The 20,480-nt window shown below is 37.1% G+C and overlaps 1 protein-coding gene across 2 annotated transcripts in view; it reads left to right on the top strand.

The window, feature by feature from the left end:
* The window catches only part of MYOM1 (myomesin 1), a 132,046-nt gene that overhangs the window by 79,392 nt on the left and 32,174 nt on the right, over positions 1-20,480 (top strand). Inside the window, exons 17-22 of one of the 2 annotated variants that reach the window (XM_059706538.1) lie at positions 3,758-3,879; positions 5,077-5,364; positions 7,224-7,420; positions 10,696-10,822; positions 11,791-11,975; positions 16,689-16,803. In XM_059706538.1, coding sequence (XP_059562521.1) covers positions 3,758-3,879; positions 5,077-5,364; positions 7,224-7,420; positions 10,696-10,822; positions 11,791-11,975; positions 16,689-16,803 — 1,034 coding nt within the window. The remainder of the gene's footprint in view (positions 1-3,757; positions 3,880-5,076; positions 5,365-7,223; positions 7,421-10,695; positions 10,823-11,790; positions 11,976-16,688; positions 16,804-20,480) is intronic. The other variant, XM_059706539.1, reaches the window with a different exon arrangement.

Here is a 20,480-nt window from a genome sequence, read left to right as displayed (position 1 = left end):
CTTTTCATCTACCACTTACCCCATACACACAGCCTCTAGCCTACTCTCTACATCTATGCCTCTGCTTCCACCCTGTTTGTTAAAATATTTTGTTCATTAAATTACACATATAAGTGAGATCATATGATATTTGTCTTTCTCTGACTGGCTTATTTTACTTAGGATAATACATTACAGGTCTATCCATGCTGTCACAAAAGATAAGATGACTTTTTTTTTTTTTTACAGCTGAGTAGTATTCCATTGTGTAAATGTACCACTGCTATTTTTTTTTTAAATCCTCACTTGATATTTTTTCTATTGATTTCTATAAGGGAAGGAGGAGGGAGAAGATAGATAGAGAGAGAAAGATCCATGTGAGAGAGACACATTGATTGGTTGCCTCCTGCACACACCCCTACAAGGGCTGATAAACCTGATATCAAACTATATTACAAGGCCATATAAAACAGTATGGAATAAGCATACAGATCAATGGAATAGAACAGAGAGTATGTGCCCTTGACTGGGAATCAAACCCGAGACCCTTTGGTCCACAGGTCGATGCTTTAGCCACTGAGCCAAACCAGACAGGGCCACCACTGCTTTTTTATTTACTCATCTACTGATGGACACTTGGGCTGTTTCCAGATCTTGTTTATTGTAAATAATGTTGCAGTGAACACAGGGTTGCATATATGTTTTCTAGTTAGTTTTTTAGATTTCTTCAAATGTATTCCCAGGAGTAGAATCACTGGGTCAAAAGGCAGTTCCATTTTTCATATTTTAAGGAAACTCCATGTTGTTTTCACAGAGGCTACAGCATTCTGCATTCCCACCAGCAGTTGTACTAGGGTTCCCTTTTCCCCACATCCTCTCCAACACTTGTTTGTTGATTTATTGATGATAGCCATTCTGACAGGAGTGAGATGGTATCTCATTGTGATTTTAATTTGCATTTCTCTGATGCTTAGTGACGTTGAGCATCTATTCACATGTCTATGGACCATCTGTATGTCCTCTTTGGTAAAGTTCTTTATAAATGTTGGATATTAAACACTTTTCAAATGTATCATTGGCAAATAAGTTCTCCCACTCAGTTTATTGATAGTTTCTTTTGCCGTGAAAAGCTTTTTAATTTGATGTAGTCCTATTTGTTTATTTTTTGTCTCCCTTGCCTGAGGAGATATAGCAGAAAAAATATTGCTGAGAGATAGCTGAGATTTTACTACCTATGTTTTCTTCTAGGATTTTTATAGTTTGCAACTTATATTTAAATCTTTAATCCATTTTGAATTTATTCTTGTGTATGTTGTAAATTGGTGGTTTAGTTTCATTTTTTTGCATGTATCTGTCCAATTTTCCCATTTATTGAATAGACTGTCTTTACCCCATTGTATATTCCTCCCTCCTTTGTCAGATATTAATTGACCATAAAGTGTGGGTTTATTTCTGGACTCTCTGTTCTATTCCATTGATCTGTATGCTTATTCCATACTGTTTTATATGGCCTTGTAGTATAGTTTGGTATCAGGTAGCATGATACCTCCAACTTTGTTTTTCTTTTTCCAGATTGATTGCTAAAGCTATTCGGGATCTTTTGTGGTTCTCTATATATTTTGGAATATTTGTTCTAGATTCATGAGATATGCCATTGGTATTTTAATAGGAATTGTGTTGAATCTGTTGATTGCTTTAGGTAGTATGGACATTTTAATGATGTTAATTCTTCCAATCCATATATACAGTATATGCTTCCACTTATTTCTATCTTCTTTAATTTCTTTCTTTATTATTCTATAATTTCAATTAGGGAGATTGAAAAAAATATTGTACTTTAAATGTCCAAATGAATTTAAAATTGAATATGTCTACTACAATATATTTGATAAAAGGCTTACTTGTTATATTAAACACTTAGAAATACTTAATGCCAGCTATGATAAAAGTTCATTTCATAGGTCTTTTCTGGTTCTTTCCTTTATGCTATTTGCCTTTTTTACCCCTCTGTTCTTGTCTTTAATAGCCAATGTTATACTAGATTCTAAGGATCTAATAGGCTCTAGCTAACAAAATTGCCCAGGTATTTTAAATGAACAGAAGAAAACATCAAACTCTGAACATCAACATGATTACACTCAGTGCTAATGAGACATAAATAACCAAACCAAGGACACTCCGAATAGTTTGCCAACACTTTGCTTCTAATGTGAGGAAGGTTATTTTTCTTGCTCTCAAATAATTTATCAACCAGCATTGCACGTTGATGATGAACTCTGGCCTGCACCCAAAATCTGGGCCTCCTTTGATGTAGGGCCAGCCTGAGAGGAGAATTCCACCCACAAAATTGGCAGCTTGTTAGGCAGCTCCTTCTTTGACCACTGGTACCTGCTAAGTCCAAAGACGCCCCCATAGGGTGCTTCTTTTCTAAAACTTGAGAGAATAGAGACAAACCAATTAATGGGAGAAGGCAATGTGTTTTACAAGAGATTCGTTACTCTTGTTTGCTCATTTCACTTTTACTCTGCATTCCCAGCATTTTCCTGGGACTATTTAGAAACATTCATGGAGGAAAGCCTGCCTTTCCAGAAACTGATGGGAGCTTCTCAAGGATGGGCGCCATATTTTATTCGTCATTGTATCCACAGCACCCAGCTTAGCGTCTGGAACACTGATGTGCTCAGTAAATATTCGCTGAACTGAGCTGGCCTAAGGGCTGGCCTAAATTTAAGATGGGTGTAAATCGTAGCTGCCTTTGTTAAATATTTCAACATGCAAATAGTAATAGAGTCATTAGCAGATCTGTTATTTCCTCTGGTTACAGTCCTTAGAATGGATTAAAATGTTACAGTGATTCATGAAACAGCTTTTTATAGCCAGAATAGCTATTAAAGAGTGAGGTTGTTTTGTGTGAAACTGCCCATGAATTCACACCTTATTATTGAATTTTTATATCTAAATGGCAATTCTGGAGCCAATTTTTCACCTTACTTTCAAATTGAAGTAAAATTTCTCAAGTAATTATACCTCCCTGGCATGCAGAAAGGCAGGGAATAGGCCTCAGTGATGAGGAGCCACCTATGCTTATGGCTATAAGGATGCACCTGAAATAGCCATTAATAACATTATTTATGCCACCTGTTATTTATTAAATGCCTTCTATATGCAGGCCCTGTAATAGGTACTTTAAATACTTTATGGAAAATATTTACACAAAATTATTATGTAGATATAATTATCCCCATTTTGCTGATGAGCACACAGAGGCTCAGAAAGGTTAAGGGACTTATGCAGGGGAATACCAGGGGTCCTCATTGTTTGACAGAATTTAGAAAATTGCCTTAACAGCCTTCTTGTCTAAAGCACATGTTACCTACATCTCTCTACACCTTTTTATTCCTTTTAAAAAATGAATCGTGCCCTTAGCCAGTTTGGATCAGTGGATAGAGATTGTCAGCCTGCAAACCAAAGGATCCTGGGTTCAATTCCTATCAGGGGCAAGTACCTCGATTGGACACTTCTCCCTGGCCTGGGCCCTGGTTGGGGCTCGTTCAGGAGGCAACCAATTGATGTGTTTCTTTCACATTGATGTTTCTCTCTGTCTTTCCCTCTCTCTTCCACTCTCTCTAAAAGACCAATGGAAAAATATCCTTGGGTGAGGATTAACAACAACAACAAAAATGACTCTTTTTCATAAAGCCAGATCATTCATTAATTTAACAACCATCTTCTCTAATTTTCTCCTAGGAAAGTTTTTTGAAACTTCCTTTCCTTTCAGATTTACGTGCCATGGATTGGCGACTGGTCAAAGTTATATTTTCCGGGTCAGAGCAGTTAATGCAGCTGGACTTAGTGAATATTCACAGGATTCAGAAGCAATTGAAGTAAAAGCTGCTATTGGTAAGTTCCTTATGCATAACTTTGCTAAGGAAAAAAATGATTTTTTCTAAGTTATAAAGGCAGATACCACCCTTTCCAGAAATTGTTTAAAGCTTCTAATATTGCTCCATGATTCCACCCTCAAATGATCATTTTCTCTGACTCCAGGTGACATCTTATTAACCTTCCATAGCTGTCATTTTACAGATCTTCATCACGTATCCATATTCTGTGCATCTGTAGCCTTTTCATCTTCACAAGTCCAAGTTTCCTCAGATATTTCCCATTGTGGGAAACTCCATTCTAACTTCGTGCTCATCACGGGAATGTGAGGGGCCATCCAATTCCATGAAGTGGTATATCACCCATAACACAGATCATCTTGTACCTAAAAGCCATTTCATCTGCAACACAGCCTGGCTTATTTTCACTAACAGCACATTAGCATGCTTTTTATAAACTCCTCTACAATTCCTGCAAAGACACATGTGGTGGCTTAATCATGTTTCATCTCTGCTTGCAAAGTAACCAACAGAATAAAACCAGTAACAAAGTAATTCTATGTATGTACGTGATGTACCTCGCAATCTTAGATGACATGGGGAATGGCCCCTGAAATTTCAGAGCAATCAAAATGAAATTTGTCATATAGTAACACATTTAAAGAGAAAGGTCATTAAATATCAATTGTCTTCAGTTAGTGTTCCATATTACTTTTTAATATTTCTTATAATATGGACAATAGTGAACATGTTGCTTTGAGGTTGAGAGGTACAGACCATTAATATTTCACTAATGTGCATCATTCTGTTATAAAATCAGGATCGTTAATGTTACGTCTTTTGTGTAATTTACGGTTCTTTCCCCCCCATTCTGTTGAATAATACAACTTATATCTTCCAAGAAATATCTGAGATTTGCTTTCTCTTGTGTACACTTGGGTTCTGCAAATCCAAAATTGTTCCTGTTCTGTCTGTAGTTTTTTTTGTTCTCATTTCTCCTTTTTCCAGAATATGGAGAATTGAAATATTTCCTTGGTGTACATTATGTGAAATCTATGCTCTCCATATTTCTGACAAATCCAAGTGATTTCCATTAAACCGAGATTGTTTTTGTTCTGTCTGTGGTGCTAATGTTTTTCTCGTTGTTCTATTAAGTAAGAGCAGTTTACACTGTGCCTGGGCTTAAAGTGTTTCTGTTGTTATCTGGCGATTGTAGGGGGAGGAGTGTCTCCAGATGTGTGGCCTGATCTGAATGATGCACCTGGTGGACTAACAGATTCCAGGGGAGGCATGCATGAAACCTCCCAGCCAGCCTTTAAGAAAGATGCTTTACTTGATAGCAAACTTAGCAAACCTTCACTACCCAGTAGCTCTCACGACCTGGGCCAAAAAGAAGTGAGTAAAGTAAGTGAAACAGTTCAGGAGGAGCTTACCCCACCACCACAGAAAGCAGCTCTTAAGGGGGAAAGTAAGTCTGATGATCCAAAAAAGAAGAAGAATCTAGGTGAGAGTTCAAAGAGTAAAAATGTTCCATCTGTCTCCATCAGCATCCTCACCTCTCATTGTCTAGATCACTTTCTTCCATCTGTGTTCACTTTCATGTTTATTCTTAAGTTTATGTTTTCAGCTATTTATTGCAATACTTTTGTAATCTTTTATGGGTTGGCTTTTATACATAACTCATTGTGCTTAATGATAATAGCATATTTAAAGTAATTTGGTTATACAGTCCTTTTAGGTTTCTGAGACAGATACACCCCTGGCCTAATTTTCCTAAGGGAGTTAGAGATGAGAGCAGGAAAGGTTTGATCATCATAGCTTTGTGAGGTTCTTTGCAACAGTCTTAGTACACGCATAGGAAAAGGATTTCACAAAGAAGGGAGATTTTACCAGGATTAGAGTTATCAACTTCTGTTGTTCACCCTCAGGTTTTCAAATTACCCTTCACATTTAATTAAAATAAGTAAAAGTAACATTACTCTTTGAATTGCCAGGAACAGTTTAACAGGGTATTATAATCACATATAGCTATGTTCTATGATATATGTCCCACATGTCCAGTACTGATTTATTTAAGACTATCAGTAAGTTAAGGATTTTATGATTAAGATAATTGGTACTTGTGAAATATATTCTAGGAGACAATGTTTTTTTTTAAATAAAATAAAAATGAAATAATAAGCATGTAATGATACATTAAAACATGCCTCTCATCTATCCCCTATTTCTACCCCACCTTCAACTTCTGTCACAGCTTCTATTTTTTTTTGACACTTTTATCTGTCCCTTCAACTCAGTGTAAGATGGGATATTCTTGTTTAACATTGCTCTGAAATAGGGAGAAAGAGAGAAAGAGTGCTCTTTTGTAAAATGTAGAGAATGAAGGAGGTTGGGGTTGGGGAAAGAGAAACAAATGTATTTTATTTTTAAAATATTTACTGTTCTGAGATTCTTTTTGAATGGTAATGAGATAGTCTCTTTATATTTGATAAGCCAAATAAATATTTAGAAAGTTCTTTTTAGTCATTGCATATCTAGATAGATTTCTTTCTACCACCACATCCTCTCTATCTTTATTAAAAACTATAATTTCAGTAGTTGATCAGCAAAGCCACATAAATGAAGAAAGATTTTTAAAACATCCTCCAAATATTTTTATGGCTAGACATCAATAAACACAGAAATAGCTATATAATATTTTTTACTATATGAATAATATTCCAACATCAGGTTAAAAATAATGAGACAGAAAGTATTATGTACTAAAAAAAATCACATGGAAGATTGTGCCTGTTTATAAAAAAATTTTAAAGGTGACATTTAACCTCAGCAGATTTTTCCTGTTTGTAGATAGAACCTATATAGTTATAATGTCTCACCAGGGTACCTGTGCCTGAATGGTTAAATGCTAATAACTCTGGAAATACATGGAAATTCTCAATAAATGAATTGAAGCAGAAATTGATTTACATATTCCATTTTCCTCAAGGATCAAATAAAAACAAAATGACATAATGAAACAAAAATGTATATCTTGAGGAAAATATTCCTTTTTCAGGGGAACGGAATCATTTTGCTGGATATTGCACCATTTTGCTTTTAATGTTTCACTTATCCCTCTTGGGGGCTGGGAGGTAGGTGTTTTTTTTTAAATCTTTAGAATAATAATTGCAGTGCCTTTTTGGCCCTGCGTGAATTTGTTTCTCATACACCAAATCAGATGCCAAGTTACTGATCAGTGCCACGTTTTAGTTTTATACCACAAGACCTAGTGCCTTCACTGTGGAACCAGTGAAACAAGTTTAATGTACATAGAATCATAGATGCATTTCTGTCTACTCACAAGTATTCATATTGCAACAGCGGCACCATCTCCACCCTATGATATCACTTGTCTTGAAAGTTTTCGTGACTCAATGGTTCTTGGATGGAAGCAGCCAGATAAGAGTGGAGGGGCTGAAATTACTGGCTATTATGTGAACTATCGTGAGGTAATTGATGGGGTACCAGGAAAATGGAGAGAAGCCAACATCAAAGCTGTCAGTGAGGAAGCATATAAGGTAAGAATGTGACCTTCTGTAGTGTGGAGTGTCACATGTATGACATACTCAACACGCACACATTTGCACATGCATGCACATGCCCAGCACCTTGTAAAAGATTCATGTCATTTTTCCAGTGTTCATTGCCTGCAATGACATGAGTTTTGTAAAATGTATATGAAGATAAATAGGATGTATGTTTATATGTTTATTCATACACATAAGCATAATTTCTTAGAATGTTTATTATGAAATGTATACTTATGGTGAAAACTTATGTTTCTTACAAAAATTAACTTACAAAATATCTGTAACAAATATGCCACTAGCTTCAAGAATCCCAGAATCCAAATGAATCTGGATTTTTTTTTTAATTGAGAGAGGAAGAGAGAGAGAAAAACATTGATGCAACAGAGAAACATTGGTTGGCTGCCTCACATACATGCCCTGATGGGAGATCAAACCCACAACCTGGTAATGTGCCCTGGGAATTGAACCTGCCACCCTTTGACATACAAGACAATGCTCCAACCAACTGAACCACACAGGTCATGGCTGGGATTCTCCTAATTTTAACACACATACATATGTCCTACATCCTTGGGAACCCTGTACCCCCAGGAAAACTGTAATGGTTGGTCACAGTAATAGAGCCCCAAAGCAACCCTGGTACCTAAATAAAGGACTTTGAGATCCAAGTTTTCTACCTCATGGTTTCACCATAATTAAAAAGATGTTTTCTTCTTAAAGGGAGTGTATGTGTTTAATCAAAAAGGGTGTTTATATTAATCTGCTACTATAATAGATAGCCACTATATTCTACTTAGATCCTAAATAACTGATAAGAAAAGCCCACTTTTGGATGAACTTATGACTTTCTGATCAAATCAGATGTAGACTGGATCATGGATTTATATTTGTTTTGGCTTAAGTCATACAATAGGTAAGCTTTGTTAATGCAGCTATTTCCAGCAATACTTCCACTTATTAAGCCTTTTTAATGTTTAAAGGATTGTATAGTCCATGGATTTTTTTTACACTAATATATTTCATCATTTCTATTTTGCGAATGTGTTCATATTCCTTATCTTATTACATATATTTGCCCTCACAATGACCTAATTCCTACTGAGGGATATAGAAAATATTAGGTCACTCAGTAAAGAGCAGAAACATTACAAGAATTTGAATTTTTTTATTCCTAGTCTAGAATTCATTTAATTTTCATCTGTACATGCATTAGTTTTCTATTACTGTATAACAAGTTACCATACACCTTGTGGCTTAAAATAATCCATGTTTGTTATAGCACCATTTCCACAAGTTAGAAGTTTAGGCTCAGCTTAGCTAGGTCCTCTACTCAGGTTCTCACAAGGCAGCAATCTAGGAGTGAGCTGGGCTGCATTCTCCTCTGGAGCTTGAGGTTGTTGGTAGAATTGAGTTCCCGGCAGCTGTAGGTCTGAGGCTGCCCTTCTCCAAATGCCAGGGGCTAGGCGGGTCTCAAAATGGCATTTGCTTTTTGATGACATTGAGACAGTGTTTCTATTCAGGAAGTTTCCAAACCCCATTTTATGAATCCCTATCTGATTAAAGTCAGTCCTTCAAAAAAAAACCTCCACTCTTTCTCCTGTGTGTTTCTCCTTTATTCTTTGTTTTTTAATATATTTTTATTGATTTTAGAGAGAAAAGGAGAGAGAGAGAGGAAGAGAGAGAGAGAGAGAGAGAGAGAGAGAGAGACAGAGAGAAAGAAAGAAAGAAAGAAAGAAAGAAAGAAAGAAAGAAAGAAAGAAAGAAAGAAAGAAAGATAGGTAGATCAATGATGAGAGAGAATCATTGATCGACTGCCTCCTGCACACCCCACACCAAGGATCGAGCCTGCAACCAGCATGCGCCCCGACCAGGAATCCAACCATGATCTCCTGGTTCATAAGTGGACACCCCACCACTGAGCCATGTTGGCTGGGCTCTCCTTTATTCTTACACTGTCATCACACCCAACATTTCCCTGACAACAGCTGGGTGTCCTACAATTTAACTCAATTCTGACACTACCCGGAAGTAGAATCAGACCCCACAGGTAAAGGGTTTGATCCCACAAATCTGCCCCCACCCCTTCAAATTCTAGTGCTAAGTCTAGGTTGTCACTGAGCTTCTGACCTGACTGATTGGCTATATATCAGAGGTTCCTACAGCCTCCTCCTCAGGTTCCATTAATCTGTTAGAGTGACTCCCAGAATTCAGAGAAACATTTTATTTATTAGATCATCAGTTTATTATAAAGGGATATATAACTCAGGAACAGCTAGATGGAAGAGATGCACAGGGCAAGGTATGAGCTTTCATGACCTCTCCAGAGTGCCACCCACCCAGCACCAACCTGGATGCTCTCTGAACCCTGTTCTTTTGGGAGTTTTATGAAGACTTCATTATATAGGCATGGAATAAATCATTAGCCAACTCAACCTCTAGCCTCTCTTCCCTCCCCAGAGATTCCAGTGGTGAGGCTGAAAATTCCAACATTCTAATCATATGATTGGTTTCCCTAGCAACCAGCCCAATACCTAGACTACCTAAGGGCTTCCCCATTTCATTAACATTAACAAAAGAACATTTAAAGTTTGCATCACTTTGTAAAACTTCAAGGGTTTTAGGAGCCCTGTGCCTGGAATGTTGGCAAAGACCAAATATATATTTATTTTTTTAAAAAAAATATATATTTTATTGATTTTTTACAGACAGGAAGGGAGAGGGATAGAGAGTTAGAAGCATCGATGAGAGAGAAACATCAATCAGCTGCCTCCTACACACCTCCCACTGGGGATGTGCCCACAACCAAGGTACATGTCCTTGACTAGAATCGAACCTGGGACCTTTCAGTCCGCAGCCTGACGCTCTATCCACTGAGCCAAACCGGTTAGGACCCAAATATATATTTCTTCTTATAAATTACAATATCAAAGTCAGGCAGGCCTACCAAGGATAATCTGGCTCTCTTTTTATTAACTCAAAATTAACTGATTCAGAACCTTAATTACATATGAAATATCCTTTCTCCTTTGCCTTATAATGTAACATAACTTCAGAACTGATATTCCAATACCCTTACCATATTCTGTTGGCTAGAAGCAGGTCACTTGTTTCGCCCACACTCAAGGAGAGTTTACAAAAAGGTATGATTCACTGAGAGTCATTCTAGAGTGTGTTCAACACAGGAGGTAAATAAATAAAATGTTGAACAATTACAGAAAACAAACCTGAAACATTCACTCTCTGTGATAATATCTATGTTGCAGATCAGCAACTTGAAGGAAAACACGGTGTATCAGTTCCAAGTGGCAGCTATGAACATCGCTGGGTTGGGAGTGCCCTCGGCAGTAAGCGAATGCTTCAAATGTGAAGAGTGGACCATTGCTGTTCCAGGTAAATCCTGAAAACTCAGACTTTATTCCAATAGACCCTACCACTTGGAGCTAAATTTAAGTGCTGTATAGACAAGTTCTACGGGAAATGAATTCTCTTGGTTCCTCATGTTTACATAAAATATTTTTACAATGCTATTGAATAACTAGAGGCCCGGTACAAGAAATTCATGCACGGGTGGGGTCCCTAGGCCTGGCCAGCAATCAGGGCCGCGATCGGGGCCTTCCTTCCAGCCTCTGAGGAGCATCTTGAACTGACCTTAACTACCTGCTGCCCATACAGGGTCTTAACAGGATGATATAGAGCAGTGATGGCGAACCTATGACACACGTGTCAGAGGTGACATGCGAACTCATTTTTTTGGTTGATTTTTCTTTGTTAAATGGCATTTAAATATATAAAATAAATATCAAAAATATAAGTCTTGCCCTGACCGGTTTGGCTCAGTGGATAGAGCGTTGGCCTGCGGACTCAAGGGTCCCAGGTTCAATTCCGGTCAAGGGCATGTACCTTGGTTGTGGGCACATCCCCAGTAGGGAGTATGCATGAGGCAGCTGGTCTCTCATCGATGTTTCTAGCTCTCTATCCCTCTCCCTTCCTCTCTGTAAAAAAATCAATAAAATATATTTTAAAAAATACATATAAGTCTTTGTTTTACTATGGTTGCAAATATCAAAAAATTTCTATATGTGATACGGCACCAGAGTTAACTTAGAGTTTTTCAAAATGCTGACATGCCGAGCTCAAAAGGTTCGCCATCACTGATGTAGAGCAATGAGGAAACTTGATATGTAATGACCACAAAATACCTATTTCTATGGAAATGGTAGATTTGAAAACAAAACAAAACAAAACGAAAAACAGCCTCAGATTCAGCTGTAAGACCTTAAATGTGGTTCTAGATTTATACGTATTTGAGTTTTCTTATCTCCATTATGACTTTGATGCACTTTCTCTCTCTTTCTCAGGACCACCACATAATCTCAAGTATAGTGAAGTCAGGAAAACCTCCCTGGTTTTGCAGTGGAAGCCTCCAATCCACTCTGGACGGACTCCAGTCACTGGCTACTTTGTGGACGTGAAGGAGGCCAATGCCAAAGATGACCAATGGCGAGGACTCAATGAGGCAGCTCTTACAAACAAATACCTGAAGGTAGGAGGATGCTCATAATTTGAGAAACCTGTTTAAAAAGATAAAAGGCTCTTCTAATGATATTAACTTAAAAGTTAGCAAGGTAAGACAATATTTCTGCTTTGGTCTGTGTCAGACATTGGGCTCCTGGTAAGTTTTCATTTGGCAGTGGTTAAGGATTGGCAAGGTTTCTGATGCTTAAAACAATTTGGTTAGATTTTACCTGAATTCCTTAGCCTAGCGTTGGAAAACATCCACAAGTCCTCTTCTCTCTAGTCTTCCCCTTCTTGCCTCCACTTACCCACCTCACATTTTGTTACTCACAGTCTTAAGACATTTTTACTTACCATTCCTCAAAGCTGACTTTCTTATTCCTTCGTATAATTCTTTTGAAGGTGTTTTTTGATTTGAGGGTCTATTTTTATAGGTCTCATGCCAGTAAGCCTGTAACTGCTGATTCCTTTGAGGCTTGCCCAGTCTCACTTAACCTGCTCCCTCACATCTGTGCTCATGTGAGCTCTCAGAGGCGAATAGAATGGGTTCACTCAACTCTTGACCTTATCCTCACCCTTATCTATGTCATTGCCTTCCGGATTCCTCTAGAGTGTTCTAACTGAACCAGTTTCCAATTCTGTCTACCAAAGACTGTTCTGCTAAAACCACTGAATCTCTCACCTGTCCCAAATGGAAATCTCAAAAGAATGTTTTCCCTTATTGTCAGCAGTATCCAGAGACCCTGACTCCACTGTAGGGCCTCAGAAACTAGGGGCTGTCTGATTCTAGTTCTTGTTACTTAGAATGAAGTGTGGCTTCACCGCAGTCATACAGAAAGCTGAACACTGCATTTAGTGTGCCACCCCGTCTGTTGACAAAATAGGCACTGTCTAGAGGGTGGGCCTTAAAAGATATTCAAAGTATACCTGGTCTAAAAGATCACTCCTGTAGACCTGCCACTATGGACCTAAGTTCATACCATCTGTCAGCTAATCTCTGGAGTGAAGGCATTTATAGCCCCCATAAAAAATGTATATATGTGCTCCAGGAGAAATGACCCTTAAGCCATTACACCCAATATGCCATTGACTCAACTTAGCATATACCAATTTAGCAAAAGGTCAAGGACGGTCTGTAGCCAAGGATGCTGTTTAATTGTCCAGATGAGTCAGGAGGCCTCTAGATGCAAAGAAACCCCCAGAGGCCAAAGTAAAATAAAGGCCAGGCGCATCCTGGATAATGGTGGTAAGTGTTTAGGGCCAGGATGACTTCTAAATCAGTCTAGCAAGAGCCTGAAGTTGGACCTGACTGGGGTGAAGTAAGGCCAGAGGTCATTATTCCTTTAAGAGTGGAAGGGTGTTACTGTCACTCCAGTGACTAGACACTAGGATGTGGATTCACCTCCTGTGTCATGATGCAAAAATCTGACTCACAGCCACATGCTACCTTAGTGGCAGGTGCAGATGTGGCACACACCTGGCAACTGTTCTATTTTTATCACAACAAGGAAATGTTTCTGTTCCTTTCTGTAAATCCACACTTACCTGGCATTATTTCTAAACATAGAATTTAAATACATCAAACTCTGTAAATTTAGCCTGTACCTAAATTAAGTTCATTTACAGATGAAAATTCACTTCAAAACTCTATTAGCTACAGTGAAAGCTATCACTACATCGTGACATTCCATCATCATAAACACAATACAATTAAATTATTAGATTAAAATCCTAATGACTTAACACATAGCTCATTTAAATGAATAGTCACAAACACTTTGCTTAGTTGAATAAATATATTCTAGTTTTGTTTGATTTAAATCACATTTTGGATAATGATCTCTATCCCAACATTATGGGGAAAAATTGCACCCTCTGTGTGTAATAAATTTATCTTTCAAATGAAATATAGCTTTTAAACATCACATATTTTAAAAATAAAAAGATAATATTTGGTGAAATAGTAACACTTTTTATAATAGTAATAAGATTGTGCTGAACCCAAAGAAAGTCACAAAAAGTTATAAAGTGGAACTGTCATATAAAAACATATTTAAATTTTTTTATAACCCTTATACTCTTATAACTCTAGGTCAGTACACACATGTAATAACTTTTTAGCAAACATCTTCGTAGACAACGAAAATCTGGGGGTTTAAAATTTGAAACCGGAGTGAAAGTAGAGGAAACATATCTCAGCATAATAAAGGCCATATATGACAGACCCACATTCAATATTATGTTCAATGGGCAAAAATTAAAAGGGTTTCCTTTAAGATTAAGAACAAGACAGGGATGTCTGATTTTACCACTTTTATTCAACATTGTACTGGAAATATTAGCCATAGCAATCAGACAAGAAGAAGAAATAAGAGGCATCCGAATTGAAAAGGAAGAAGTAAAACTGTCATTATTTGCAGGTGATATGAAACTGTATATAGAAAACTCTAAAGGCTCCACCAAAAGACAACTGGAATTGATAAATGAATTCAGTAAAGTAGCAGGATACAAAATTAATATCCAGAAATAAGTGGCATATTTATACACCAATAATGAACTATTATTAAGAAACTAAGAAAACAATCCCATGTATAATTTTAAAAAGAAAAAGAAACTAAGAAAACAATCCCATATATAATTTCATCAAAAATATACCCAGGAATAAATATAACCAAGGATGTATAAGACCTATACTTGGAAAATTATGAGATACTGAAGAAAGAAATTGAAGAAGATATAAACAAGTGAAGTCAAATACTCTGTTCATGAATAAGAATAATTGAGATTATTTAAATGTCCATACTACCCAAAGAAAGCAATCTATAGATTCAATGCAATTCCCCTATCAAGATACCAATGACATATTTCACAAAAGTAGAGCAAATATTCCCAAAATGTGTATGGAACCACAAAACACCCCAAATAGCCTCAGCAATCTGGAGAAAGAAAAACAAAGTTGGAGGTATCACATTACCTGATATCAAACTATATTATAAGGCCATAGTAATCAAAACAGCCTATGATTGGCACAAAAAGAGGCACACAGATCAATGGAACAGAATAGAGAGTCCAGAAATAAATCCATACATCTATGGTCAATTAATATTTGACAAAGGGGGCAAGAACACACAATGGGGTAAAGACAGTCAATAAATGGTGCTGGGGAAATTGGACAGGTACATGCAAAAAAGAAAAGGAAAGAAAAGAAAAGGAAAGGGAAGAAAAGGAAAGGAAAGGGAAGGGAAGGGAAGGGAAGGGAAGGGAAGGAAAGGAAAGAAAGGAAAGGAAATAAAAGGAAAAAAAAGGAAAGAAACTACAGAATCTTCTTACACCATACAAGAAAAAAATTCAAAATGGACTAAAGACTTAAATGTAAGACTTGGAACCATAAAAATCTTAGAAGAAAACATAGACAGGAAAATCTCAGACATTTATACTTTTCCTGATATATTTCCTTGGGCAAGGGAAACAAAGAAAATAAATAAATAAATGGGACTACATCAAATTAAAAACTTTTGCACAGAAAAGGAAACCAACAACAAAATGAAAAGACAACCCACTGAATGAGAGAACACATTCATCAGTGATACATCTGATAAAGGATTAATATCCAAAATTTACAAAGAACTTATACAACTCAACACCAAGAAAACAAACAATCCAATTAAAAAAATGGGCAAAGGATCTCCAAAGAGGACATACAGATGGCCAATAGACACATGAAAAGATGCTCAATGTCACTAATCATCAGAGAAATGCAAATTAAAACCACAAGGAGATATTACCTCACACCAGTCAGAATGGCTGTCATCAATAAATCAACAAACAAGTGTTGGCCGGGATGTGGATAAAAGGAAACCCTTGTACACTGTTGGAATGCAGATTGGTGTAGCCACTGTGGAAAACAGTATGGAGGTTCCTCAAAAAATTAAAAATGGAACTGCCTTATGACCCAGCAATTCCACTTCTAGGAATGTATCTGAAGAAATTCAAAACACTAACTCAAAAGAATATATGCACCCCTATGTTCATTGCAGTGTGATTTACAATAGCTATGTATTGGAAGAAGCCCAAGTGCCCATCAGTAGATAAGTGGATAAAAAAGCAGCGGTGCATTTAGACAATGGAATACTACTGTAAAAAAAGAAAGAAATCTTATCTTTTGCAACAGCATGGATTGACCTGGAGAGTATTATGCTAAGTGAAATACGCCAGTTAGAGAAAGACAAATACCATATGATTTCACTTATATGTGTAATCTAATGAACAAAATAAGCAAACAAAAAATAGAAACAGCCATCAGAGGGTAGAAGGGTTGGGGAGCTGGGTGAAAAAGGTGAAGGAATTAAGCAAAAAAAAACCCAAAACAAACCCCAAACACTCATAAACATAGACAACAATATGGTGACTACCATAGGGAAAGGGGTATGGGGGGAGATAGAAGAAGGCAAAGAGGGGATAAATGGTGATGGAAAGAGACTTAACTTTGGATGGAGAACACACAATACAATATATAGATGATGTATTGTAGAATTGTATACTTAAAACCTATATAATTTATTAACCAATCATAAATTCAATATAGTTTTTTTCAAAAGAAAGAAAAACTTTCCGCATAATTGATCCATGCAGTTCAAATCTATGTTGTTCAAGGGTCAACTATAAATTGTTATTACAGAGGAAGAGCACTTATGTGTAAGTGACACAAAATGCCCATTGTATTTATACCTGTTTCTTCCAGGTGCAAGGCCTCCAGGAGGGTGTCAGCTATGTGTTCCGCGTCCGAGCCATAAACCAGGCTGGAGTTGGCAAGCCGTCCGACCTTGCTGGGCCTGTTGTGGCAGAAACTCGACCAGGTGGGCTTTTGCTCTTTCATGTGTAAGATACCAAAGTAACATTCAACCTAACTTTCTGCGCTTTCCCTAGTTTTCAAAATCATCAATATATATGTATCTGAATAGTTGATAAGTATTACCTTAGGCATGATAGTCATTTACCACATCATAGGAGCCTCAGTACAGGGCTGAGCCAGGTTTGAGATGGTCCAGGGCTATTCTGGTTCATACCTAAAAACAGGGATGTTCTTGATCAAATTATGAGTCCTGGACTCATTTGTTTGAAGCCTACATTCCTGGGACATTATTCCTATTATACCATGGTCATAAAATCCACAAGAATGTTTTTCCAGTCATAGGGAAAGCTAGAACAGCAGTTAGCAATCACAATTCTTAAACAATAGCAAGATTTTTAAATTAGTTTAAACCAGGGGTCAGCAAACTTTTCCTGTGAAGGACAAGATAGTAAATATTTTTTACTCTATGGCCACCTGGTTCCTGTTGCAATATTCAAAAGCAGCCATAGACAATGCATAAATTAGTAAGCATGGCTATGTTCCAAGAAAACTTTCTTGTGCGCATTATATGCATTATATAATACAATGTATTATATACATTGTGAAATTCGAATTTTCAATAATTTCACATGTCCTGGAATATTAATCTTCTTTTGATTTTTTTAAACTGTTTAAAAATGTGAAAATCATGTTTAGCTTGCAGGCCATAAAAAAAGAGGCAATGGGCCATATTTAGCCCACAGGCCATAGTTTGCTAACCCCTGGGTTAAACTAACAGCAGGTCTGACTGAATGATCTATAGAGTTGAGGAAGCCCTCACTTCACAGTTTTAAGAGCTGTTATGATTGGACTAGACAAGACAGTCTTTCCCTTTGTTATGGGAACAAAGTCTATAGTGTTCACTGTGCAAATAGTTTCAAATCAATATATGATAATTGTTTGCTTTGTCATTTAACCTCTGTCACTTTTCAGTGTTATATATTTCAGTTCATTAAAGTTGCATAAGAGAAAGCACTAGAAATGAGAGAGGATAAAAAATATTAACCAGTTATGTTAAGTTTATATTCATTCTAATCCAAGCAGTTACACTTTAATTTATCCTTATTTTCAGATGGAAATAAAGAGCAGATAAATAATGTAGTATTTATTTTTATGATGAGAAAGCAATGTAAACACAGAAAACTCTGCTCTCACTTTGTTATATGGAGAGTACCTCAAATGTACCCTTTGAAGGAAGTATTTGTCCCTTTCATCCTATTATTCATAACCTGCTTTCAACTATTCTTATTACTTCTCTCTAGAGCTAGGTGGTACAGAAGTGACCTTCTTATAACAAAGTGTGGTAAGTGTGCTGGTGAGAGTGCCATACCTCTATAAGTCCCCTTTGCAAAATTTCACAAGAAAACAGAAAAAATGCTAGGAACATATATGCCAAGTAAAAGGGAATACACAAAGACACCAGCACACATATTCCTATAGAAATCAGATCCTTCATGTGCCAACTAGGAGGAAATATAAGGTGGCAAATGGACACGTAAAAGGACTCAACTACAGAGTCTATCCCTGTAAGCAGAACATTGAAACTACTATAAAAGTAAACTCTTAATCTAGTCATGGGTAAATTAAACTCTTAATCTAGTCACTTTAAGCACCAGAGTCCAAATCCGATTGGCTGAAGAAAGCTTAAATTGATTTATTATTTTCTCATCAATAGCTTCAGAGTGGTAGGTGACCATGCATGCCGTAATGAAGCCTTCACTATGAAAAATTTACCACCAAAAAAGGATCTGCTGGTGGGCTCCTGGGTAGAGTTTTGTCTCATTGATTTGGAATAGGCACCAAAAGTCATTTTGGTATGGCCATTCCATCCCCAGAATGTAACTTCAAACAACAGCTACAGACATTATCACAAAATAGCACCAGATTAACCCCACTTGGGAACCACTGGATCCCAGCCTAGAAAAGAATCCTGGGGTGCACAAAGTCAAAATGTTTTGCCATGAAGAAGCACCAAGACCCAGGAGACACTTGGACTTGTTCCGTATGTAGCAGGCACATTCATTCTTGCAACATGTGTTTTCTGAGATGTGGTGTGGACACCAGAAGTAGAGTAATGTAGCATTTGTCATGTATACTAGGCTTATGATCTGGTGGAAAAGCCAGAGTTTACAACATGTGAGAGCTAGATAGATGTTCATAAAATATTTCCTATAGCTGAAAAGGCCATGAGCTAGGTATTAAAGTTTTATAACTCCTTGTAAAAATTTATATGTAGCATAAGGTTGTCTGTATTTGTTAATTTTGTTAAATGCTAATATATTACTTTTAACCAGATTTTTATTTTATGTTAGAATGGATGGGAAGAGGTGGGGAGCATGTTATCAATTTCAAGATTTGGGATATAAAACCCACATTGTTATTTCAGAACAACGACTTCTTTTGGAATGCATTATTAAAATTTCTGATAGAAAATCAAGCTTATCATGAAACAGCAAACCTTGAATACATCTAATAGGACACCTCAAGTGTAATTTGAATTCCACTTAAAAGTTAACCTAATCCACTGGGTTTGTAGGGTCACGGGTATCCCTTTGATGTCAACTAAGATGCCAGTAGAAATAGCTCAGCCACTGCCACAAAATCTAATAGTAATGAGGATCTAGAAAATGGATTGTGCCATGTTCTACCAAGAAATCTATTAGCTAAAAAATACTTACAAGAAAAATAAGCTGAAAATTATTTAGTGTATATTTGTTGGTACATGACAGGCACTTCTATTCTTGATATTTGATATTTATCGAACAGTATCTGGGTTGATTACATCAGGCCTGGGGTGAGATGGAGATGGAAGCAAGGTGAGCCAGATCAGACGGGAGACAAGAAAGAGACCTGCCAAGGTGTGGCAGGTGATCTGGAGGGCAACAAATAACTGGCAGTACAGGCTACAGCTATTCTTAGCAGAGAAACAGCACTGGGCAGGAGGCTTCAGGTGATGGGCAAAAGAACCCAGACACAAGGCAGAGTCCCAAGCAGAAACTGGATTACTGGAAATTAGGACGTGGTCACCTAGAGCAAGGCAGGTTAGAAGAACACAGCACCAGATGAAATAATGATCTGGGATTGGGCTGACATCCCACTAACCAATCCCAGTTTCTAAAAACTGGTTAGTCATAGAACATGGTAGGGCTGAGAATGTAAATATGTGCTCAGTGGCCTAATGGTGGTCTTGAAGGATTCTGAAGGAGGAAGCCAGGCTTACTATTAAAGATTAGGTCAACTGATTTAGAAAACTGCACTTGTATTTGCTTAATCACTGGTCTCTTTCATCCATTAAAACAGTACTTCCCAACCTTCATGCAAATACTTTCTGAAAATACTGCCTGCATTCCAGACTCCATTCCAGGCCATTATATCAGAATCTCCAGTACTGAGCCTGGGCACAGTTTCATTTTTGTTTGTTTGTTTGCTTGTTTGTTTAACTCCTTGGGTAAACATTATAGCATGAAACTGGCTTGTAAACTATGGCCTCCTTCAAAATAGAAACTGTCTTTACTTTCTATAAGCCGAGAGCCTCGTACCTGGTGTATAGTAGTCACTTATTAAATGAAAAACTAATGAATGACTACCATGTTTAGGTCAGTGAATGTGACTCTGGTTTGAAGCCACAGCATGTATACTGAA

This window comes from Myotis daubentonii, chromosome 8 (genome assembly GCF_963259705.1).
Source record: "Myotis daubentonii chromosome 8, mMyoDau2.1, whole genome shotgun sequence".
Lineage (NCBI taxonomy): Eukaryota > Metazoa > Chordata > Mammalia > Chiroptera > Vespertilionidae > Myotis > Myotis daubentonii.
The sequence above is the reverse complement of the archived record's forward strand: the minus strand, read 5'-3'. Positions and strand labels throughout refer to the sequence as shown.